The 25,375-nt window shown below is 43.9% G+C and overlaps 1 protein-coding gene across 5 annotated transcripts in view; it reads right to left on the bottom strand.

The window, feature by feature from the left end:
- The window catches only part of ARHGAP26 (Rho GTPase activating protein 26), a 316,385-nt gene that overhangs the window by 175,356 nt on the left and 115,654 nt on the right, over positions 1-25,375 (bottom strand). For all 5 annotated transcript variants that reach the window (XR_006292681.1, XR_006292680.1, XR_006292679.1 and 2 more), the window contains one exon: positions 18,130-18,208. Coding sequence is in view for 1 of the 5 variants with exons in the window: in XM_043552848.1 (XP_043408783.1) it covers positions 18,130-18,208 (79 nt within the window). In the remaining 4 variants the exon portion in view is untranslated. The remainder of the gene's footprint in view (positions 1-18,129; positions 18,209-25,375) is intronic.

Here is a 25,375-nt window from a genome sequence, read left to right as displayed (position 1 = left end):
AGAGAGTAACCTCATAGCTGGTTTCAGAGTAGCAGCTGTGTTAGTCTAAGGTGCCACAAGTACTCATAGCTGGAGAAGCCCGGGGATAGATCCAGCAGAGAGGTGGGTGCCTGGATCCTAATCAAAGCTGAGCAACAGAATGACTCTATGACCTGGAGTTAAGACACTTATCCTGTCTCGGCCTCAGTTAGTCCATCTGGAAAAATACAATTTAAAGAAGGAATAGCAAAAACCAGTAGTTGCAGACAAAGTTTCCAAGGAAAATACTTTTTTAAAAGGCCATTTTCTTATCTTTAATTAATAAAAATTTTGCTAGCTTCCACCACTCAACTTACAACAGCTCTACACTGCCTCAACACTACTGGAAAATAGAAGCAGATACAGGCTTTCAAGAGATGATAGCCCACACAAAACCATTAAAGGTTTTGACATAGGCACATTTGAAATATAGTGAGCCAGTTAGGAGGTTCCCCTAGGGGAAATGTATTTGAATAGATTAATGCTAGGTGAGACAGTTATTTTCTTGAAATATTTGTAGGCATGTATCATGTTGGTATCTGGGTCCAGCAGGGCAGAAATAAAATCACAATGCATTCCATTGCTCACAACAGGCAATAGAAATAGTGCTCTCTCCCTCTCATAGCCAGACATAAAAATATTCTACCCAAAAGATGTGACTTGTACTATGTTCCGAAGGTCAGCAAACTAGAGCTCTGAGTGAATGCTGAAAATGCACTGCCTTCAGTCTTCAAGAACAAACGCACAGGGACTCCGTCTGCAAATGCACCTTAAGGGATCTCAGCTGTTGTAATGGGGCACAAGCAGACAGACAGTCTCTCAGGTAACCATTTCTCAACAGATCTATAACCCTGAAATGAACCCCGAAGCAAATGGAAAGCCAGTGCAGATCACAGAGCAGAGATGTAATATGTTCCAGCTTCCCTTGTAGTGTACATAGGCCCTGGATCTTTGCTGCACACTCCACTAATCCAACTTCAAGATGGCAAAAGGAAAGTAAAATATGGCAATGGATATATAAATGAAAAGCTGAAATCTCAGCTTGAAGCAAATGAAAAAGGGATAAGAGACACCATTCCAACCCGGAATTCCAGAGCAGCTATGGATACAGAAGGGCCAGACACAAGAGCATCCAGAAACTGCAAACCTCTCTGGCAAAGGGCAGAATTAAAGGTGTTTTTTTAAAATGACATCTGGAATCTAAAAGATGTTTCTCCCAGCTTTTAATAGATCTCATCTGGGACTGGAGTGTCTTGTTAAACAGGAAAAAAAAACTTGGTGCATGGAGCACAAGCAACTTGGAGATAATGGATTATATACAATTTATGAAACTATCAGAAACTGAAGCAGCACTTATCAGAGGGGTAGCCGTGTTAGTCTGGATCTGTAAAAGCAGCAAAGAGTCCCGTGGCACCTTATAGACTAACAGACGTATTGGACCATAAGCTTTCGTGGGTGAATACCCACTTCGTCGGATGCAGCACTTGTAAGAGACTCATTATTCTTCCAACACCTAGAGGCTCCAGTCAAGGACAGTGATGTACAGATAAAATGCTACCCTTAAGAGCTTGCAATCGAAATTTTACAAGTGGGTTTAAACAAAGGAAGGAGGGTGAAGGGAGAGGAAGGATGAAGGGAACAGAGGTAAGAACATGGAGATACACAGAATAGTCAGTGTGCAACATGGTGAGATTCCTGATTCAGGTTAGAAGTTTGGGTTGTGGTTTTTTGGGTTGATTTGTTTTTTACCCTCTTGAGGACACGACGGACACACAGAGAAATATTAACAAAGAGCTACACTAACAGGCTGAAGTGTCGCGGCAACAAGCAAAGTGGAAATTGGATAGCTGGGAGCGAGGTCTCCATCTTTTTGGTCAATCAAAGTAGAAATGTTGAAACTTGACCCATCTCCAGCCGAACATAGATGCTGCTTGCACTTGGTGTTGTGGTCAAGAGGCATTTCTGATCCTCTCAGGCTGTCAAGCTCGAAAGCCTGTCTCTCTCACCAACAGAGGTTGGTCCAATAAAAGATACCACCTCACCCACCCTGTCTCTCTAATATTTTAGAGATGTGATACAAAAAGAATTAGCAAGCTTTAGACCTAGCCTAGATGTGAGGGCCTAGAGAGAAGTCCAAGTTGAAGATGAAGCCCAGGTTACAGGCCTGAGGGACAGAGAGCTCTGTTTTGGCTATGCTGAGCCTGAGCTAGTGGTTAGACATCCACAAGGGGATTTCACAGACAGAAGTCAAGATCTGAGGTTGGGCAGAAGATGACAGGTCTAGAGCAGAGAGCTAGAGCTGTGACTCACTTGCATAGAGATGGTAACTGAATTTCTGTTTGCAGATGAGATAACCCAGAAAAAAAAGGTGTAGAGGGAGAAGAGAAGGGGATCCAGGACAAGACCTTGTGAATACTCTCCTCCCACCCAGAAAGCTGTAGAGGAGTGATGAGTAGGATCTGACAAAGGACACTCTGACGAAATGATCAGAGGTAGGAGAAGAACTAGGAGAGGACAGAGTCACAGAACCCAATGGAGGACAAGATTTCAAAAAGAGCGTGGTCAACTGCATCACAGGCATTGATGCATCAAGGGTGAGGCCGGAGCAGTGGTTCTCAGCTTTGCCTATGAAGAGTTCATTAGTGACTTTGGCAAGAGCAGCTTCCGTGGAGTGCAAGGGGTGGAAGCTGGACTGGAGAGGGTCTAGGACAGAAACAGAGAGAGGAATTCCTGATGATCGGGGACAGCACTAAATTCAATGAGTTTAGCGATGAAAAAGAGAAGGGACACCCCACACCACAATTCACACAGGAATTTAAGGATGCCATCAAATTCTTCCTGAACAACTCCAAGAGAAACTTTACTACCTCATCCCCCATAACTCCACCCCAGGGACCTTCTACATGCTTCCTAGGATAAACAAACAAGAGAACCCAGACAGACCCATCATATCTGGCCAATGCACTCCTACGAAGGAATAATCAGGACTCTCAGAAACACCATCCCCAGACCACTCACCACCACACTAACCTACCTTTTCTCTCTCACATTACATTTTGTTAGTTTTCTCTTGGAAGAGATTGGTTAGCTCTTGTGCACAGAGAGAAGTGGGAGCAGGAGATGGGAGGGCTTGAGAAGCGAAGTAAAAGTGTAGACGAGGCTGAAATTGCAAGCATGAGATGAAATTAAGTTGAAGAGGTAGAGTTGCTTATCTAGGAAGATGGCAGAACTGAAGGAGGAGAAAATGAATGTGTAGTGGAGAAAGTCAGCCAGGTCATTGGGCTTTCTACCAGCAATGTGCAAGCAGGAGTGGCAGAAGCAGACAGAGGGGGTGAGCTAGGGCAGACCTTGCGATGGGAAACAGGGGCAGAGAGAGTTAAGGGTGGAGGAGAATGAAGCAGCGAGAGAATTAACAACTAAATCAATGGAAGGGCAGAGAGGGAGGAAGGAGAGGGCTGAGAACAGACATGAATCCTCAGTGCTGATGGACTGGAAGGCACAGAAAGACCAAGATACTGGGTGGAGGGGAGAATGGATATGCTGAAAGAGACCAGGGGATGATGAGAGAGAGAGAGAGAGAGAGAGAGAGAGGGGTTGGACGAGAGCAGTACTTGGTAAGTCAAGTGAACAGCCATTTTGGCAGGCAGGACAATTCAACCAGGGCTGCAGGTCAAATGAAGAGGTGAGGGTGAGGAAACTTGCAGCAAAGGTGTCTGACTCATGTTCAATATGAAAGTTGGTGTCGCAGAGGATGAATGGGAGAGAGAGAGAGAAAGAGAGAGAGGAGTCAAAATCAGAGAGGAAGATGGATAGGTAGGAGCTATGTGGATGGCAGGGGACAGCAACAAGAGGGAGAAACAAGCCAGATACAGTGTTGCTCAAAACAGGAGAAAGAATGGGAAAGGCGTGTTGGAAGCAGCCTGAATGGGAGAGACACCCCAAACCCCTCCATGGTCTGGTCCAGGGATGGGAATGTCAAAGAGTGGGCTCTGTAAGAGCATGAGTGAGTGACTGTACAAACATGAGACAATAATAGACACACACACACTACAATCACATCTTGAAATACCTGGAGGATAGCAATGGTAACATAGCAGCAAGTTACAAAAGGACAATTTATCCTGCTATTAAACTTCAAAGCTTCTCATCTCATCCAGCTCTTCAGGGATTCATGAAACCACCTATGGCACAGCTTTCTGGGCTCTTTTTCAGAAGACTGCCAAACCCAACCTCTTCAACACCGACCCAACAGCTCTAGCTTCCTGCAAACATTCATCTCTCTGGAATCACATTAAAGTCAAGCTTGACTGTAAATCCATAATCAACACAAAATTATGTCTTAGATTTGCTGATGGAGCTGCCTCCAAAGATCTGCCTGATTTACTAAAGCTTATGGAGTAGTTAAATCTCCTTTCTCCTGCTGTTTGTGGTGGGTTGTTGGTGTTTTGTTTGGTTGGGGTTGTTGTGGAGCCCCCCATAGGGCTTTATGAAAATACGCTTATGAATGTCATAACTAGAATATGTTTTATGTTACATATACCATGTAACATATCTCTGTAAAGGTTACGATCTACTGAATCTATTAATCCTATTTGTATGCATGTATCATTTTTGTTTTCAAAGTTATGAATATTGGGTGTTCTGGCTTGATTTTTAAGTAGCCTTTGTAAAGCATTTGGTCAGCTTCTTGAGAAAGGAATATGCAAATTAAGAGCCCAATCAAGAAGCACTTAAGGGACAATGGATCTTGGAATGCTCCAGTCCACGTAAGAAGTCTACTTGAGGACGTTCAAGGTAGCATGTGACCCATGGCTGCTACCTGTAAGTTCTGAGTCATGCATGGACATGTGACTCACCCATGTGACTCCAAAACTCCATTTTGTAGCTGGATTCTATACAGGGGGAGGGAGGGGTGTCCACCCACAAGAGAAAAAGTCTATTTAAACCCCTGGGAGACCCCTCCATTTTGTCTTCAGCTGGCTAAGGAAATAGCCTCTCCACCCCCAAGGATACCTGAAAGAAACTGGAACAAAGGACAGTAACTACAGGGGGTGTGAGTGATTGCTGGACCCAGACTAGAAGGAGACTAGTCTGTAAAAGGAAGCTTACTGGGTGAGGTTTTTATCTGTATTTAGTTTTCTTAGACATACAGACTTGCATGTTTCATTTTATTTTGCTTGGTAATTCACTTTGTTCTGTTTGTTACTACTTGGAACCACTTAAATCCTACTTTCTGTATTATTAATTAGCCCAGAGTATATATTAATATCTGGGGGGGCAAACAGCTGTGCATATCACTCTATCAGTGTTATAGAGGGCGAACAATTTATGAGTTTACCCTGTATAAGCTTTATACAGGGTAAAACAGATTTATTTAGGGTTTGGACCCCATTGGGAGTTGAGCATCTGAGTGTAAAAGACAGGAACATTTCTTAAGCTGATTTCAGTTAAGTCTGCAGCTTTGGGGCACGTTGTTCAAACCCTGTGTCTGTGTTGGAGCAGACTGGCATGTCTGGCTCAACAAGACATGGTGCTGGAGTCCCAAGCTGGCAGGGAAAGCAGGGGCAGAAGTAGTCTTGGCACATCAGCTGGCAATCCCAAAGGGGTTTCCGTGATCCAACCCGTCACAGGGTTTGATTTTTAGCAAGACAGATTGCAGAGATGTTTAATGCCATGGAATCCAAAGATCAGCACTGTCACTGCATTCATTTTGAATAAAATTCTTGGACTGCGAAGCATGTGTCACCTTTGAACAAGGACTGAAGGGTTTTAGAGTTAGCCAATGTTACAACACCTCTCCAAGAGCGGACAGGTAAGTGGACCAAAAAGTCTGATTCACAGAAAAGCTATTCTATGCATTCGGGTATCAAGGAAAGCCAGCGGAAAGTTACAGAGGAGCAACGTACTGCCAAGTAGATGAGGAAAATGCCTGTAAATTCTTCCTCCACACCTCATCGTGGTCAAATTTAGATCAGCAGAGAGCTCTGCAAGGTTGCGTGAAGCACAGCAACCCACTACAAAGATGTCTGGTTCACTGTTCAGAGCTGTAGATACTGAAGAAGACCAGGGCCCTTAACAAGAGGTCTCTGTTCTGAGCCCAGGGTAACTCGAGAATGACCTATCAGTAGCAGCCAAAACATCTTTTATTTGTTTTTTCCCCCAACCAAAAGATATTTCTGCTTTTAATCCTGACGGTGGTGGTCTCAACATTTGCAGACACAAAGTAGCATTTCAGTCTTGCCCAGTATTTTTAGCTATTTATGGAGCAAATTTAATTGTGCTGAAAGGTACTAGATTGACAACTTTGGTAAATGATTAATCCTCTACTAATCCACACACCAGGTTCAGCCCAGGCATCTCATTGTACCTCAATCTTGACCTGGAGAGAGACCATCTCTTGGGGCAACATGGCAGTTCAGACTCACGAACCAATGCAGTCTTTGACCTCTCAAACAAGGCAGAGAATAAGGGGACCAATTTTCACGAAGTGATGAGTTGTCAATGAAGCCCTGGCCCAAGTTCATTTTGTACAGGACGTCAACCAGGCACCCAACAGCAATGACCAAACCCAAAATTTCAATTAAAAAAAACTAAAAAGTTTGTGTCTTCATCTACATTTTTCTCCAACATTTCAAAGTTTTTGTCAAAAACAAAAAACTGGAAACAAACCATTTTGGCCGCAAACCAAAAAACCTCATTGAATATGGAAATTTCTGTTTGAACTAAAAAGCCCTTTTTTCATTGGGAAAAATAAAAGTTGAATGAATAATTTTGACCAGCTCTAACAATTAATTACTTTTGATAACTATCAGTTTGGGATCAAATTTACAACCAGTGTTCTAGGAGTAAAATGTTGCTGATGATATCAAAATCCTAAGCAAGTAAATCCTCTACCTGGTCATTTGCTGTTACTATAATATTGTATCCTCAGTAGATACCATTGACCCTAGTCTCAGTCAAAGGGAGTTTTAATGCACTACTGGAAGGCACTCAGATGCGATGGTGATGAGCATGGCATAAGAACCTACATAGAATAGAATAAATGAGTGACAATTAAGGTGAATTAAAGTGATCCAACAAATTCACAACTTCCAGTTAGTTATGGTGTAATGTGAGGAGATTGGAAGTGTTTAGTTCGTATCCAACCATGGTGTGTTGGGGAGTTATGACTGAAGCCCTTCAAGTTAATTTATTTTTCTGAATGAGCCAAAACGATAGGAATGCAGAGGTTTAAAGCATTGGACTGAGTTCAAAAGACACATTAATTTCCACTGGGAAATTACTCTTTCACCATTTTGTGTAATTAGAAGAGGAAAATGAAAAACAATTTCAGAAAAGAATTCCCAGCAGCAAAATTTAGGGGAGGAGGGTAGCAGGCTACGTATTGGATGGGAACGCAAGGTTGAGTTTTGCTACAAAACACAGAAATGGTGTAACACTAAATTACTTTTCTAAAGCAGAAATACAAAGTCCGGCTCCATCACCACTGAACACCTGTCAGACAGAGGACTGTGGTCTAGAAGTCAGAATCAGGGATTAGAAGACAGGGCTCTTCACATGTATTCCCCAGTCTGCTGCAGATTCACTTTATAGAAACTTAGGCAAACCACTTAAAATCTTTTAGCCTCAATTTTCCTATTTGTTAAAAAGGGGGAAAAAATCTAGTCACATGGGGTGTCCCAAGGTATAATTGATGTTTGGAAAACATTTTTGAGATCCCTGGATGAAAAGGTCATTAGATGTAGTTGTACTATGAAATGGTCTTTTATGGGGATGCTCAGAGAAGGATTAGCTGAAGTTAACACACCTAAGCCTTCCTATACGAGTACTTATAACAAACTATATTACCAATACCACTGGGCAACTACAACCAGTGGGGCTGCAGGAGTTCCAAAAATCTTAGCACAGAAAAAGACCTTGGAGCCAGATGCATGCAGGAAAGGCTGGGGAAGTTCATACATTCACTGTCTTTATGTATCTGTTCTGTGAACTGAGACAGAAAATAAGTTTCCAGGGCTGTCCATTTGGCACAATTCACGAGTACTAAACACAGTTTACATTAAAAAAAGACCATAAACTTTAAACAGGCAGACACTGCTTTTCTTCCACAAAGTGGCATTTAACAGTCCTTCCAATGGGGACACTTCTTAAAATGTAGGATGAAGATAATATTTACAGCTGGCAGAGCGTTGCAAAAGGGGAATGGGGAAGTTAGCAAGGAAAGACTGATGCATTCTTATACTGGAGAGTCTCAGAGGCAGATACACATTAGAATGTCACAGCTCTAATTCAAACAAAATCATTCTGGGGAGCCATTGTGTCCCCATCAACTTTCTCACAAGCCAACATCCTGTTTCTAGGGCCCTACATTCACCTGAAGTCTCCACACATCCTGCCCCATTTTGTGGACTAGAAGTAAGGTCCCTGGTCATATGCGGCACATTAGACGTACATGTCAAGGACCGAGGAATTATAAAGCACTGCCCAGTCTAATCTAAGACAGCATCAGAGAGAGATCTCCAGCATGCTACCTCTACACCATACATCCCCCAACATCCTGCACCAAGAGGTCATGCCAAAGAGCTGTGTCTGGGCCTTCTACAGTACAAACTTGATCTCATTTCAAAGGCACTTCAGAAACGTGGGTGTATTTGTATTGTTTCTTTCACAAATCCAGAGAGAGGAGTTGAGATTTATTAATATGGTCACAGCAGATCACCATGGTAACATGCAATCCCAACAACAACTGAATCCAGTGTCACTGAGCTCTCTGCACTGCCTCTGAATAGAAGCTGAATGGACGGCTCCATGAAATGGGGCTGAAACGCAGCTTATTAACACTGGGTAAACTTTGCACTCTGAACATCCGTTCCCCCTCTGTGACGAAGTGGGACTGTTCTTAATGTTTCCTCTGAATACTGTAGGGGTGCCTCAGTTTCCCCTATGCATTTCTTAAGTCTCTAGGTGGTGGGATAAGGGGGTGTAATTGTTGCAGAGCAAAGGGTCAGTGTACATAGATGGCCGACACTCTGTCTCCTGGCAACTGATGGCCTGGGCCCTTCCCCACTGCAAGGTGATAGCCAAAGGGTTGGAGAACAAAGGACTCAGGTGGCCTCCTGACCCGGGAAAGGGACAAAGCTCAGAGGAGGAGGGGCTGGAGGATGAGTCAGTTTGGGCTGACTGGGGATGTGGAGTGAAGTGCAGATGTGGTTGTCTGGCTCGCTGCCTTCCAAAATGGACCCGGCTAAGGGGTCCTGTTCTCTGTACCTGCAAGCTCTGTTTTAGACCGTGTTCCTGTCATCTAATAAACCTCTGTTTTACTGGCTGGCTAAAAGTCACGTCTGACTGTGAAGTTGGGGTGCAGGACCCTCTGGCTTCCCCAGGACCCTGCCTGGGCGGACTCGCTGTGGGAAGCACACGGAGGGGCAGAGGATGCTGAATGCTCTGAGCTCAGACCCAGGAAGATGGAAGCTGTGTGAGCTTTTTGCCCTGAAGACAGGCTTAATCTGGGGCAGGGGGAGTGTCACAGAGTCCCCGGGCAATGCTCTAGAACTGCTCCCTACGAAGCCAGGCAGGACTCTTCACCAGAGTCCTGCCTGGCTTCGTAGGGAGCAGTTCCAGAGCATTGCCCAGGGACTCCGTGACAACCCCCTTACTCCAGACTAGAGCAAGTTCACATGCAAGAGGGAATGGTGTGAGGAAAAGGAAACAGAGAGAGGGAGAAGGAGGGGAAAATAGATAAATACTGAAAATGGGACGGGGGTTGTGGTTTAGACGATTTTCATCTCCATTCGGTTTACTTCAAAAATGCTACCTGGCTTGAAAAATGCCAGCAGCTCCTTTAACCTGACAGCAGGAGGGAAGAGACCAAAACAACGTTTTCGTCAGGAGTGGTGTGCTGCAGTTTGACTTTTTTTTTTTTTTTTTTTTTGGGTAGGGACGAGAGCGGGGACTTCTGGCATCCGTGCTGCAGACGATGGACTTGAACTGCTGCTGTTTGGAGGCAATGAGATTAGCTGGAACAGCAGGGAAGGGGGAAGACCAGAAGAGGTTTGAAGAGTTTAGGTGGTATGGCTTAAAGGGGCAGGGGCGGGAGCAAAACTAGCACAGTTGGGAAGAAGGAACAAAACTAAGTGGGTGGGGAGGAAGGGAAGAGGAAAAGGGACACGGCTGTGTACTCGGTTACTCTGTACTTGGCACCACTGCGAGCTTCTGGTTCTCTGCTGCCCCCCTGGAAGTCAGGACATTATTGCTGCACAGTGCTCAGAGAGAAAGTCAGAATTCTCCTTCAGCTGCTGCTGTCGTGCTGAAGGGGCTGAGGGAGGGGGCAACCACTCCTTGCTGCTCAACAATGTCTCCGCCTCATAAGTCCACTCCAAAAAAATAAAAACACTGCGCTGGAAGACCTGCCACATGCAAGCAGCTGGAGGGACTGAGACTGGCGCAGGGTGAAGTGAGGCACTCTTTCTCCCTTCCTTTCTCCACCCACCCCCCACACCTCCACCCCCTTCCCTCTCACAGCTGGGCACATTGCCTCCCACAGCATGCCAAGCCACTTCTGGCCTGGCTGGGGGGGAGATCCCAGCGATTAACTCTAGGGTATCCTGCATGGCCACTAGATTACCAGGTTTTGGCGCAGGGCACTTTTTCCACCCCACCTTTTATATAGCTGAGTTATAAGCCACTGAGAACAGGGGAATGGCAATAGGCCAGTTGCTCTGCTGGAGATCCCAGCTCTCCTTTACCTCCAGGCACAAGTGCAATGAGCCTGTTGGTCTCAGCTTGCCATCTAGTGGACAACTGCCTACATGGCAATTCACCACACCCAAATCTTTTCTTCCTCTCCATTTTGTGTTTTTCCTGGTGGAGAACCCCTCCCACAGCATTTCAGCCCCTGCCTCCTCTACTGGCCTTTCCTTCCAAACACTGTGAGAGCAACGTGGCATCCAGCTGCTGTAGTCTTAGAGGCAGAGCATCCTGTTGCATACTGTACGTAAGATTGGCAGACGTTTGTATAGTCTTTTGCTCTTCTGGTTCTGGAAAGAGCAAGCTCAAAAGGAACAGAGTTCTGTGCTAGGCAGGCTACTTACATTCCTGGGATTGTTAACCATCTTCTCCACCTATAGCCTAACCACATATGCAGGTAAATAAGAGTGTGTATGACCTTAACAATAAAAGCAGAGCTTTCTCTTAGGGCCAGAACAACAGCTGTATTAGCAGAGTGAGATGCTGTTTAACAGGGCTGTCAGAAGACAACACCAGTGCATGGCTTCGAGGGTTACAAAGGAGTCTGTAGGAGGAGCAGATATCACAAGCAGAATCACTTTGGAAAGACCAGAATGGATCTTATATACACTTTTAGTGGGTCCTTTGAAACAGAGTTCAGGAGGAAAATTATGCTACATGCTAAATATGAGTCTGCTTCTGTAGAGCTGCAGGTGGCTCAGCATCTCTGAAAAAATCAAGCCTTATGTGGTCCCTTTAAGGTGCCTAGTGCTCTCGGCTCCCACTGACTTCACGAAATTTGAGGGCTGTCAGCACCTTGCCGGATCTGGCCCTGGCAGAGACCACATGCTCACTAACAGACTGCAAGTTTTTCGTGCAGCTCAGCAGTTACAGAACTGAGGCTCCGGGTAGCTCTACACTGCAGTTGGAGGTGTGACTGCAGCTCAGGTACGCACAACTGTGCTAGCTTTAATCTAACTAGTGTGGCTAAAAATAGCAGCGAAGATGAAGCAACACAGATGTTGCAATGGGCTAGGAACTTGAGTAAATAGCCAGAGTTCCAGGTAGTCTGTTCAGCTAATGCTGAAGCCCTTGCCATCACACCTTCACTGCTACTTTTAGCCACACTAGCTAGATTAAAGGTAGCAGGGGGTGTCTACATGACCTGCAATCACCTCTGATTGCAGCATAGGCTTACGTGTGTGTGTGTGTGTGTGTGTGTGTGTGCGCGCGCACGTGTGCGTGTGCTTGCATGCATGCCCAGATCAAGCAATTTATCCATGCATTGAAGTGGCATGCTGAGGACTGTTGAAACTCTTTATGCCATTTGGCTATTGACAGTGGATTCACTATAATCTCAGAGCAGCAGGCTGTAGTTATTAAGGTCAGGTGCACGGAGCAACTTCAAAAAATAAAATTAACCCAAAATGGGAATCTAATAATCCCAGAAGATCAAACAAAAAGTTCAGTATGGATTAAATTTGAATGGATGGAATAGACTGTGGGCCTCCATTAGTTCAACCCTAACCACGACTGAGCTTTCTAAAGTTCTCAGCACTGACAAATGGGGCCGGATTTTCCACAAGAGCTCCGTGCCTGTTTAGGAACCCGAACAAAGCAACCAGAAGTGCTCAGAACACAGCAGATAATACAGTGGGGGAGGCTGCCCTTTGGAAAAATCGGGCCCTAACGTCTATTATTAATTCTCTCCACGAGTTATCCTGGTGAACTTTTGGAAGGTTGTCAGAATGGGACCGGAGAACCTTTTGATGTTAGTTTATCGCTAGTTTTCATTCATTGCATTATGGATTTATTAATTAATTAATAAAGAGTGCCCAAAAGCATGCTAGGGGTTTCTCAGAATGCAGACACCGTCTTTGCCCACCCAAGCTGGTAAACTATATTAAGGAATTAAACAGAAAGAAAAACAAAAGGGAAAAAATGGACAAGAAAGTCTTGTTTTTGTAACTTCATTTCAGTCCTGTTTTTGTAACTTCATTTAATTTCTTCTTCAACACTAGGAAGAACACAAAGCAAGGATTGGCACAGATTGCCTCAGCATAACCAAGGAGATGGCCTATTTCGGTTTACAGCAATGACAACCAGTTCCAAGAAGTGACTTCCACCCGAAATGATCAATATAAAAGTATCTCAGTGTTTTATTTGCTCTCCCACTCTTTTTTTTTTTTTGGAAGGGCAATTACCATTTACCTACTAAGACAGAGCTGCTCAGATCTTCCCGTACCATATTTTGTCCCCTAGAATTCCAGGATGTTACATTCCCCTTTTAACAACACAGTTTTGTAGCTATAAACTGGTCAAGGCCATGCAATGAGTTAATATAGCTCAGCCAGGATGTGACTTATGGACTAAGCTATTTTTTTGTTTGTTTTAAGAGACAAGGTGGGTGAAGCAATATCTTTTATTGGACCAACTTCTGATGGTGAGAGAGGCAAGCTTTCAAGTCACACAGAGCTCTTCTTCAGCTCTGGGAAAGGTGCTCTGAGCATCACAGCACAATGCTAAATAATATGTTCCACCTGGCATTTTGCTGTGACACTTGGAGTACCTTCCCCAGACCCGAAGAAGAGCTCTGCGTGGCTCAAAAGCTGGTCTCTCTCACCACCAGAAGTCGGTCCACTAAAATATATTACCTCAGCCACCTTGTCTCTCTAATATCCTGTGACCAACACAGCTACAACTACACTCATTTGTCTTGACAAATAGATTTTAACACCTCAAGTTCCAAACACTTCAGGAAAGTTGTACCACATTTCAGGATGTGTTTATATGAAGATGATCTTTAGGGCTCTGATCACTAGTGTTTTGGAAAGCAGTAACAAGGTAACACTGACCCTATGATCTCTCCTCTGGCTGGCATGCTCGGTGCAGACTTGGCAAGAAAAGCCCCAATCTTACTAAAATGCTTATCTTGTTCTGTTCTTTGCCACAAAGCAAACAGCCTAATTTATACCTCTTTTAATCCCACAACTTACCACAGTCACCTTTATGAGAACATAAACATTTTATCCTTGACTCAGTCTGCTATAAAGAAGAAGCATTAGCTCCCCCAATACATACATTTCAATATTTGACTTGGGGGGTGGGGAGACCAGTAAATTTTAATGCTGAAAAAATTAACAAAAAGCCAGTTTAAATGTTCTGTGTTGAGACTAAGACTGCCTTTGTTTCTAGCTCCATTGAATGATATAAATCAAAGGAAACTTGTGATTTTTAGTACAACTAATTACACTAGTGAAAGCTAATAGAAAGCTAAAGTCATATCTATCTGACTTGCTCTTAGCACTGAAGGTATGGTAAATCTTTTCAAATTTGTTAAAATATCTTGGCTAATAACTCACATTCCATATTTAGTCCTGGTTAAATAGTAGCACTGCATTGGTTTTTAGTTTTAAAGTAAGTGCAATTAAAAAAAATTCAACTGAATCCATTTTAATATTGTTACACACTGGGCTTCTAAATTTGTTCATGGAATTATATCCAACACTATCAATTTTTTTCAAGCAAGAAAAGAGACTGGAAGTGAGATCAGCTTCTTTTCTAGGACAGTAAAATAAAGTAAGAAAAAAAAAAGAATCACAATGCATAGTTCTGGGAGCCTAGGGGTTAAACTTACTTATTGTGCAAAGCAAACTTTGTAGGGTAAGCCTAACAACTGACATCCTGGTGTCAAGACAAAACCGCACAAAACAAATTTACAACCCAATTTCCTGTAACTTTAGAGACGGGGAGGAGGTGGATCAAGGACAAGGAATCTGCCTTATCCACCAACTTACAGAGCTTTCATCACTAATGCCTTATGACTGCAATTCTGCATGATGCTTCAGTAGGTGAGAGTGCCAGTGGGGTACATGGATGGCCAGTTCAAAGTGCTATAAACATCCATCAGTCGTTGCATCTCCAAAATGATAACCTGCATAGCTAGATGTACTAAACCAGTGTTTTTCAAACCGTGGGTCACAGTATGTAAGGCGCTGAGTCGCCTTGCTCTGGTCAGCACTGCCGACTGGGACGTTTAAAGTCCCGTCGGCAGTGCTGCCCAGCTAAGGCAGGCTAGTGCCTACCTTTTCTGACACCATGCTGCACCCCAGAAGCAGCCAGTAGCGGGTCCGGCTTCTAATTAGGGGGACCATGGGGCTCTGCGTGCTGTCCCTGCCCCGAGCACTGGCTCTACACTCCCATTGGCCAGTTTCCGGGGGAAGAGAGGTAGTGCCTGTGGGCGAGAGTTGCGCAGAGCCGCTTGCGCGCCTCCACCTAGGAGCCAGATCTGCTGCTGGCCACTTCCAGGACGCAGCGCGGTCCGGGGTGCCAGGACAGGTGGGAAGCCTGCCTCTGCACCCTGGCTGCGCCTCTGACCGGGAGCCGCCAGAGGTAAGTCCGCGCTCCAACTCTGGGCCGCAATCCCAGGCCGCAATCCCCTGCCCCAGCCCTGACACCCCCCTCCAGCCAGAGCCCCCTCTTACACACCAAACCCCCCATCCCTGGCCCCACCGCACAGCCTGCACCCCCAGCCGTGACCCCCCCCGCACGTCAACTCCCTGCCCCAGCCCTGAACCTCCTCCTACACCCTGAATCCCTCATTCCTGTCCCCACCCCACAGCCCTCACCCCCATACCCCAACCCTCTGCCCCAGCCCTGAGCCCCTCCACACACCCCAAACCCCTCATCTCCAGCTCCGTTGGGTCACAGGCATCAACAATTTTCTTCAGCTTGGTCCCCAGAAAAAAAGTTTGAAAAGCACTGTACTACACTAGCAAGCCACCTAAACAGATGGGCATTACAGGGAAGAAAATAAATGTGCAGTGGGCAGTATGAAGGACTGGTTTTGAACTAGTTCACATAAAACTAGGGCCCCCAACATGAAATCTGGGCTACTCGGTATAATTTATTATTTTATAGCACTTTTTGCATGTGTGGCACTTTACAAACAAGTAAAAGACAAGGTCACTGACCAGAGGGGTTTACAATCTGTGGCACCGATCCTGTAATCCTAACAGACTGACCCTACCATTTGTGCAAAACCTGATGCAGTCAACAGGACGAAACCTGGGTGAATGGATCTGTGTAAGCAACTGAAGGATCACAGGGCTTATATCATAGAATCATAGAAGGTTAGGGTTGGAAGGGACCTCAGAAGGTCATCTAGTCCAACCCCCTGCTTGAAGCAGGACCAATCCTCAATTTTTGCCCCTGATCCCTAAATGGCCCCCTCAAGGATTGAACTCACAACCCTGGGTTTAGCAGGCCAATGCTCAAACCACTGAGCTATCCCACAAACAACAAGGTACAGTGAAGCTATCCTCACAACAAAAAGGTACAGTGAAGTTGGGGTAGGGAGAGTAGAAGATTAGAAGGACAAGAGAAGGGCAATTTGTGATCATGTCATGTGTTTTACTGTACATGTCTTGTTCGCTCTTTTAATTGAGTGTGCTATTTTTATTATTGCCGTTAGGAGGAGGAAGCAATATTACCATCTCACTTCTGTAGCAGCCACTGCAGAAACCAGATGGGTTGTAATTTAAAAGCGAAAAGACAGCTCACATATGGGAGCCAGAGAACTTGATTTGAATTATATAGAAATACTTTCTTAATAGGATTGCTTCCAGCTAGACAAGAAGCAAAGGAAAGGACTGGCTATCATGTACCAAAAAAGGGGTCCCAAAAAGTCAGGGGGAAAAGGAAGGGATGGGATGTGCTGGGCTTTTAGCATTATAACATACACCCAGTTGGACTAACCCCATTTCTTTCTGGTGCCTGCCAACTTTCCCTCTGTGCATGAAGCCTTCCTCAGGAGACTGTTCCTGGAAATGAGGAGTCTGTAGCTACAATTAAGCACTACCCAGAACTCAGTTTTAGTGTCAGAGTTCCATGGGAAGGCAGGGGGGGAAAAATCAGTATTTCATATGTTTGAGTAACTGATCAAACATCACAGTTTCTCCAAGTCTTGAAGAGTTTACAGGAATCAGTGAGGAAATGCCGTATTTTAATAATAACCAGGACACACACACTTAAGGCTTTTGGTTTCTTGAACCATTGCAACCAGCCCAAGAGTCAGGTTTTGGCCTGACCAAAACTAGCCTTTGCTATGCAACCACCCCCTAAATTGTCACAACAGGTGTCCAGCCCGCTGCATACAGGCATGTTTCACCTTTGTTTACTCACCACTTCTCTACACACAGCCAGCATCAGATAAGCAACCAATACAGTCATTGCCCTAATGAATCAGACCCAAGGTCCATCTAAATCAATATCCTGTCTTTCACAGCAGCCAGCACCGGATGCTTTGGGACACCCACAGTGGGTAGATATGGTCTCATCCTGATCTGAAATAGACAGAGACTGACTTAAACCCTGAAGAATGAGGTCAAAAACTCTTCCAAAATGTATAGCTATTGATGACAACAACTCCAGATATTCTTGTTATCTACATAAATGTCCAATTCCTTTGCGAACCTTGCTAAATTCTAAGCCCCAGTGACTTCCTGTGGCAATGGAGACCCACAGTCTAATTATGCACTTCCTTTATCAATTTTGAACACAGTGTCTTTTAAATGGTGAACATTTTGAAATGTGAGGGTCACAACCTTAAAATATTGCCCAAGAGTTTAAAGAGCACCTGCAGTCATGCAATTCGAGCTTCATCTCAACCACTGCTTTAATCCTTAGGTAATAATTTTCTACTTCGGGCCTCAAGTCCGATTGGTATTTATATTACATAGGAACTAACCTTGACTGTTCATTACTGTGCTGTAACACATAGTGCTAGAATCAAAATTACAACAGAAAACCCATGCATTATCAATATTAAAAGTCCTCCACATTAACCAGCAGAAGTGGCGGACAAGGGAAACCTCCATCTTCTCCACTGCTTGTGAAACCCATTTGCTGTGCTCCTTTGGCAAAGCAGGAGTCAACACAATCACAAGATGTGAGCTACTGAAGGAGGAGGTGTAGCACTATGACTCTTACTGAAACACTGTAAAGTCCCCTGAGCACAGCAGGCCCCAGAAAACCCTACAAATCACACACTCTATATGTTCTTCCTTAGATCTTGTTGCTGTGCTTTCCTGCTACCACAACACAACAGCACGGGAGCTATTTGTGCTAGTTTAGCCTATGTTCCACAGGAGCAAAGGTAGCCAGAGCCTTTCAAGGCATTTAAGCACAGGAGATAGAGTATTACCTCAAATATTTAACCAGAGTATTAAAGGAGTCTCGTGCCAGAACCAGAGAGCTGCCCCACGGATACAGTGCCCATGGAGGTTGGCAAATTCAGCATGACACACTGCTTCACAGCAGACAACTGAGCCATGAAAAGAGCCTTTTGAGTTTTCTCAACCGGTATTCATTACTGTCCCTTCTTACCGGTTCCCGGCCATCCATAGCCTCCATCCAAAGCTTTCGGTCCTCTTCAGAAAGTGCTTGCATGGTGATCACACCAGGCCTGTGGAGAAGAAAGAAACACTGAAAGTGAAAAAAGAAAAAGAGGAATTAAAAAAAAAACAATCAATCTCATCAGGTGGACCAGACAGAAGGGAAAGATACATTTGACATAAGCTTCAAGAAGATCCCTTCTGTGCTCCAGACCTGGACTTTGAAACAAATTAAATTAAGCCTCAAGGCATCCACCCAATGTTTTACAGGAGAACTAATATAATACTGGAATAGGACATTTGACAACAAATTCTTCTCTCCCCTAGCCTGGTACAACTCTATTGACTTCAGTTCTACTGCACTGGTGTAACTGACAGCAGAGCATGGGCTGTGGAGTTTATTGAAGGTATCCAAAACACAAGAAGCAAGCAGGTTTCAATAATGAATCCAAGGATATTAAGGGTTCGCAATAACCTTGGCATGAATACCAGACAACAACTGCATAACAATAGCTTCACTGGAATGAAGCTTCAGTGAAACTTGCACCCTGAACTTGGAGGTCTGAACACCTCCACAAGTTTCCATAGCTGCAAATTGCTACTGATAGTCCAAATTTATACCCACCCACTCTAATGATACCCTAGGTTAAAAAAAATTGTTTTATATTATATGTGTGTCTATATATCAGTGGCTGTGATGGGTTAATTACTTATTTGAATTCATGGATTGCTGCCTGCTCTCCAGCATGGGAATCTCATTTTATTCAGTAAAGTCAACCAGTAGGTTCAATGGAGATTTATCCCTCTACTACACCCAAACACCACAGGGAAATGCTGATCACTTAAGAACTGTTACTCCTCCCCACGTTGGAGGAGGCAGAGATGAAAGTGAAAGAAGATTTTGTATACTGCTTAATATAAATCCTGATGAGATATGCTGGCACTGCAACCAGACGGGATCTGCCAGTAACTCATGTAAACAACTATCCACAAGGGCCTAGCCGGGCATTCCTCATTTATCCAGAAACTTTTCCATTCTGTACCCCAGTTGCCACTGTTTGCAAATACAAAAAAAAAAATCCAATATTTTAAGTACAACCCAAGTTAAACTTTTGTCACTCAGGTTCATACAATCTTTGAACAACATGAAAAGTAGAAAATTCAGACCTCTTATTGCTTTTACACTTGGGAATATACATATTTTCTATTCACTGTAGTGCAAAACGCCCTTTCCCCACACCCTATTTTCTCTTCTCATTCCTTACTCTTCTTTCCCTATTCACATTCACTTTAACAAGTACCTCTTTCCCCATTTAATCTGGCCACAACCATACCCCAAAGCTGAAGTATATCACAACAGCTCTATGCTGAGATTGATAAGACACCACTCAAAGCAATAGAAAAAGCAGCTTGAATGGTGCAAATATCGTTAAGAACCCTAAGGAGGAAAAACACCTCTGATATAGTGCTTAACACAGCATGTCAGTGTACAGAAGCCTTATGCCTTCCATAACTGGGATCCAGTTCTAAGCCACTTTCACAAAAGTTAGAGAGAATTTACATCCTGGGACATATAAGCACTGTAAATAATAGCTAGCTCTTCTGTAACACGTTTTTCCTGCAGATCTGAAATTACTTTACAAACAAGGGGCTCATTGATCTCATTTTAGGGATTGGGAAACACACACAGGTGAACTGAACTGCCCAATGCATATGTATTAACCCTCACCCTGGCACTAGCTAGCACCTACTGCAGCACAGAATGCTGTCCTGGGGAGAGAGATGGGCCAGGATAGGGCAGCCTGAGCTAGGAAGGGGGTTCAGAATCTACCCGAAGGAGCAGCTGGAAAAGCTCTTAGAGAAAGAGAAGAGTCAAGACGCTGAGCTAGCCGATGAACCGGAGGCTGGGTAGGAGTGAGGTGATAAAATAAAAGAACAGGAGAATAAAAGTAGGGGACTGGGAAGTGAGAAGGAGGAAAGGTTTCAGATCAGGAGAAGCAGAAAATTTAAAAAAAGAAGACAACGACCTGGGTAGGTGAGCAGGCACTATTAGAGAAGGGAAACAGAGGGAAATAAAATCTACAGATCTACCAGAGAAAGAGTATCAAGGGGAAAAAACCTGAAAGGAAATATAATTGGTGAAAAAGAGAATTGCTCAAAAAGCTGTGTTAGATGAAACAGAACCTGAAAAGGTAAACAAGAAGCCGAAAGTACATGAGCGGAGAGAATGACTGTTTAAATATCTACTGACAGGATACAGTTCAAAAGGTGCCTGATGGACCAGTGAGGGCCCAGTAGGTGAAGAAACCCCGCTTGTGAGTAAACTCAGTGAAAAGAGGTACAGGCACAGGAACATCAAATCTAAACATTGAGCACTTCAAGCCAAAGAGAAGCAAAGAAGCCAGGAGAAGGAAAGCTAATTATTCTCTGAAATGATACAGTATATTGTTAAGTAATCTCTTTTGTTGTGGTTAACAACAATGCATTTGGTACAAACTGCTCAGCGTGTACAAGCTCATAAAAGGTTAATGAGTTGGTAAGCTATAGTTTATTATTACAAGCAGTAAGCCTGGTAACGTTCTATATTATTTATACTCAAGGTACAATTTTGGGTTTTTTCCTTATAAAGTTCTAAAAATTTAAAATGATCCCTTTTGTCTTGGTTTGCCTCTGCCTCTCCTCAAAGGCAGCATAGCCTACTTTAGCAGGTCACTATACAGGGGGCAGGCTGGGAATAGAATCTGGTCTGTAGATACCCAGTTCAGTGCTCTATCCACTGGACCACACTGCCTTTGTAAAATCTTTTTTTTTTTTTTTTTTTTTTAAGACTACCTGTTCCCTTTGCAGGGTTGAAACATGGTTTGTTAACACCGTGCACAAAAAGCATGAGGACCCTCAACACGATTGACAACTTTTAGCATGCCCAAGAACTCGGATGAAATTCTGCATTAGAGGAAGCAACATATGAAGAGTGCTGCCAAGACCAGGGAGTGGCAACGGGATTTGTAGGAGTGTGTCATGAAGGTTTATTTAAACAGGATACAATATAATGATTTGGTTTTTAATTTGATCCTACAAATCCTAATTTATACTTCTGCAATCAGTGACTGCAAACTATCTGAGATGGCCCCAGTCACTGTCAACTTTGAAAGTCTGTATCAATATCCGAGTATAGTGAGTTCAGGTTTCCAAAAGAACATCAGTGAAGCCAAGTCACATGCTGCCTCATTGGGATTCAAAACAAGTAAACAGAGTCTAACTACTGTGCTGCTTTCATAAAGCCAAGTTATAGGGAACATGATGCCTCATTCTGAATTTGATGTTTGAGATAGTGTATAGGGTGCGGAGTTTTCCTCTTGACAAGTTATTTTCAGTCCTTTATTATTACAGCTCACTTTTCGTGACTGAAATGTACAGCTTCCCTGATAACAGGGAAAATACAACCACGCAATGGTAGGAGGCTCGGTGAGGAGATTGAATGCATTCGGAAAAGTGTGTCGGAACTCTCCTTGCAGGAATATTTGGGTGTCATCACTCACAAAAATCATTTAACCAGAGGACTTCTGACATTCATCTTTGTATACATGGCAAGTGCTCCAGCCCCAGAACTGCAGCAAAACTCAATATGAAGGATCACTGCTCTCTGTAGCAAAATACAGCTCGTGGGTCAAGAAAAGAACAAGCACACTGACATCACAGGCTTTATTCTGGCTGCTGTCAGAAGAGTGTTCAGGACATCACATGCCCTCCTTTTGGTATTACATCTCCAGTAACAGGTAAGGGCCGTGAGAACCTGAGTTTCCAACATGCCCTGCTCCGAGATGATTCAACAGGTGAATGAAAGCTGCATGACTGTAATGATGTCTATTTGACATCTGACAAGAGCAGAGCCTCTGCTAGCCAATAAAACGTTACTAAGAGACTCCATTTTAGACCGATTGATGTTTCTGATCCTTTTTCTGCAGCTCTGGGGCACCTATAAACAAGCAGCAGAGGACCAAGCCCAAACCCTGCAATCCACTCTCTCAAATATCATGTTGCCAATAGACAATTCACCAAGGACTATTACAGACACAAAGCCGGTCTCAGTTTACCCCGTAGAGGACAAAGGCTGCTCAGGCTTGCAACAAGTTTCGGCCCAAGTAATCCAGAAAGAATGTATGTTATCTTTGTTAATCCCCTCGGTGAGTCAGTCAGTACTCACAGGCTTAGTGCTTTGGAAGTTTCTCTATTTTCAGATGGAGAGGAAACCACTGAAGAAGCTTCGCTCCATTTGGAAAAGAAACACGTCTTTAAACCCTACCCCAGTACTGTCAAAGCAAGGAACAAAGCTCTGTACCTGGTAGACAAGAGAATTTAACAGTGGAATCAGTATCTAGTGGGTGGATAATTATTAACAGTATTTGCTGAGTGCAGACGATGAACCCTTTCCTAGAAACATCTTTCTGAACTGCGGAAGGTTGGTACCAACCTCTCCCTTGATGGACAGAGATCACAGCATGTGCTCTTTTTAAACCCATGTTTTTAAGTTAAAGGCAAACCGCTACTGGGGATGCTCACATCCTCATTAAGGATCACTACAAAAAAAAAAAAAAAAAGGACTTTTCTCAGTTAGATATGTGAGTGAGAGACAGAGAAAAACAAAATGTGACAATTTCAGTCTCTTACCCACGAAAACTATTAAAAAAAAAATAAGGAACTGAAATTGTTCATTCATGAAAAGACTGACTCCCGACTCCCAAGGAAATAAGGACTTGTTTACACTTGAGAGTTAATTTGGATATGCAAAAGGAGTACTTGTGGCACCTTAGAGACTAACCAATTTATTTGAGCATGAGCTTTCATGAGCTACAGCTCACTTCATCGGAAAAGCTCATGCTCAAATAAATTGGTTAGTCTCTAAGGTGCCACAAGTACTCCTTTTCTTTTTGCGAATACAGACTAACACGGCTGTTACTCTGAAATTTGGATATGGTGGAATATGAATTTAAAGCAAAACAGCTATTCCTGAATAACTGTGTAGACACTCTTGTTTCAGAAGAAGAATGCCTTGCTCCAAATTAACTTAATCCACTTCTGAGTAAGACACTCTTATTCTCGAACAATTAATCAGGACTAGCTATAGCTAGAACTATAGTTATTCAGGAACCCCTAATAAGGTCTTGTAAGGACAATACAGGTTTTTCATGCCCCACATTCTCTCATGCATGGGATAAGAAGTGATAAAAGATGTTTGCTCTGCCTTTAAGCGGATAACAAACCATTGGTGTTTACTTCAAAGTCAGACATTTTAACAATATGGGAGGGGCGAGAGGCTGTGAAACAATTAAAATGCCATTTATATTTTAAATGCATTTGCATTTTCCCCCACATAATTCATTTGCTGAAACATATATTGTGGTGCTTTAGTATACAGAACTGCCTTCCTGGTTGTGGTACATTTTAAAAGATCCCAGCACATTACCTCACTTATTGTTATTTGTACAGTGCCAGCAACACGCTGGGCATTTTACAGACAAGTCTGAAGACAGTCCCTCCGTAGAAGAGCTCACAATTGAAACAACATTCTAAGTACACACAGCTATGGACTCAGCGCCAGCCGGCTCAGTCAGTGAAGCCCCATGTAAAATGAACATTACGGCCAACAGTTTCCAAGAGTATACATTTAAGTTTAGATGCTCAGCCTGAGACACTGAGGGGAGCCTCACCCAGATTCCCTCTCTGCCGATCTTACTAAATATAAATTAATACAAATATATTAATACAAATTTATTAATAATTGATTAAAGAAACTTTAATGCATAAGTGTGATGGGGAATACACACCCCACACTGGAGAGGAAGGGGCTAACGAGCTGCTCTGCAACCAGGTGGCCCCACCCCAGCCCGCCTGAAAAACCTGCACAGGGGCGAGGTGGAACATGAAAAGGGGAGCAGAGTAGCTCAGTGGTCGGCAGGAAGTGGAGATGAGCGGACCCACACGCTGAGCTCCAGAGAAGGAGCACCACGGGCTCTGCCGATGACTGAGACCTGACCAAGCCCACAAAGAAGGGACCTGTGACTCTCTGAAGAACAGAGACCATCTTTGTGTTTTAGTTCTTATCTTTACCTGGTGGGAAGTGATCCATGGAGGCAGCTGCATAACACCCCAGGGTGCAGGATTTAGCTGCCTACCTATCACTGCGCTCTGGACTGGAGTCCAGTGGAGAGGATGGGCTTGGGCTCCCCTATCAGCCCCTAAAGAGAGACAACTACAGAGGCTTAGCCCTGACATGGGGAACCTAGCTGGGGGGTGGAAAGACCCTGAAGATAAAAGGGTCTAGGCCACAGGTTCTCAACCAAACATGGGGGCCCTGTGGCCTCTTTCACTCTTTATACATAACTTGGAAGGGACAGACTTGAATAATGAGCAGGCCAGAAGGCAGAGTCACAGGAAGGACAGACCACAGCAAGGCAGAGAAACAGTTAAGAAATGGGGAGGCTTGGAAGACAATCTGGTACAACCCTGCCTGACCACTAGGCTGCATCGCTGGTGAGCATTCCCTTTCACAATAAGGAATCCCAGTACAGGAGTATACATTTAATATCTATATTCATTTTGCTACATTAGGCATACAGACACAAAACTTGAAGTCAATATAAATTCTTATCACAAATTTTGTTTAAAATGAGCAAGATTTAAAAGATTAAATATCCAGGGAAAATATGAGGCACAAAATCAACGTTAATACCAAAAAAGTCAAAAGTTTAATTCAAAAGGTCGGGGGTGGGGGAGGTAGTGGGGAAGGTGCTTTTCTTCTTCCAGAAGAATAAAGAATAAAAGCAAGAGAAAAAGATAACAACTTTGACTCATGTAGCATCTTATCACGCCAAGACAATTTAAGTTGCTTTATAAGAGACATAAAACAGCTTAATACAATCTGCAAGGCTGAGCTAAGAAGCTGAACGTGTGGTGAAGGAGTCTGCAGTTCTGATTTAAGCAGTGACAAAGTGACCTTGCGTTTGCAGAATGACGTACCTCACACTGCTATGTCAGTCTCAGGAGCCATCCTCAGGTCAAACAGCACCTCTCTAACCAGCAGAGCCCAGACACAGGGCAAGTCCCCAAAATGAAGTATGCGAGGGGAAGGGGGAGAAAAAGCTGCAAATGAGGAGGGATTTAGTGCCTGAGTGCTTGAAGGGTCACTCCACTGACAACATAAGCAGAGGCCTCATCTACTGCCCTGCTAGAAACATTCC

This window comes from Chelonia mydas, chromosome 8, assembly GCF_015237465.2.
Source record: "Chelonia mydas isolate rCheMyd1 chromosome 8, rCheMyd1.pri.v2, whole genome shotgun sequence".
Lineage (NCBI taxonomy): Eukaryota > Metazoa > Chordata > Testudines > Cheloniidae > Chelonia > Chelonia mydas.
This window is presented reverse-complemented; position numbering and strand designations above follow the sequence as displayed.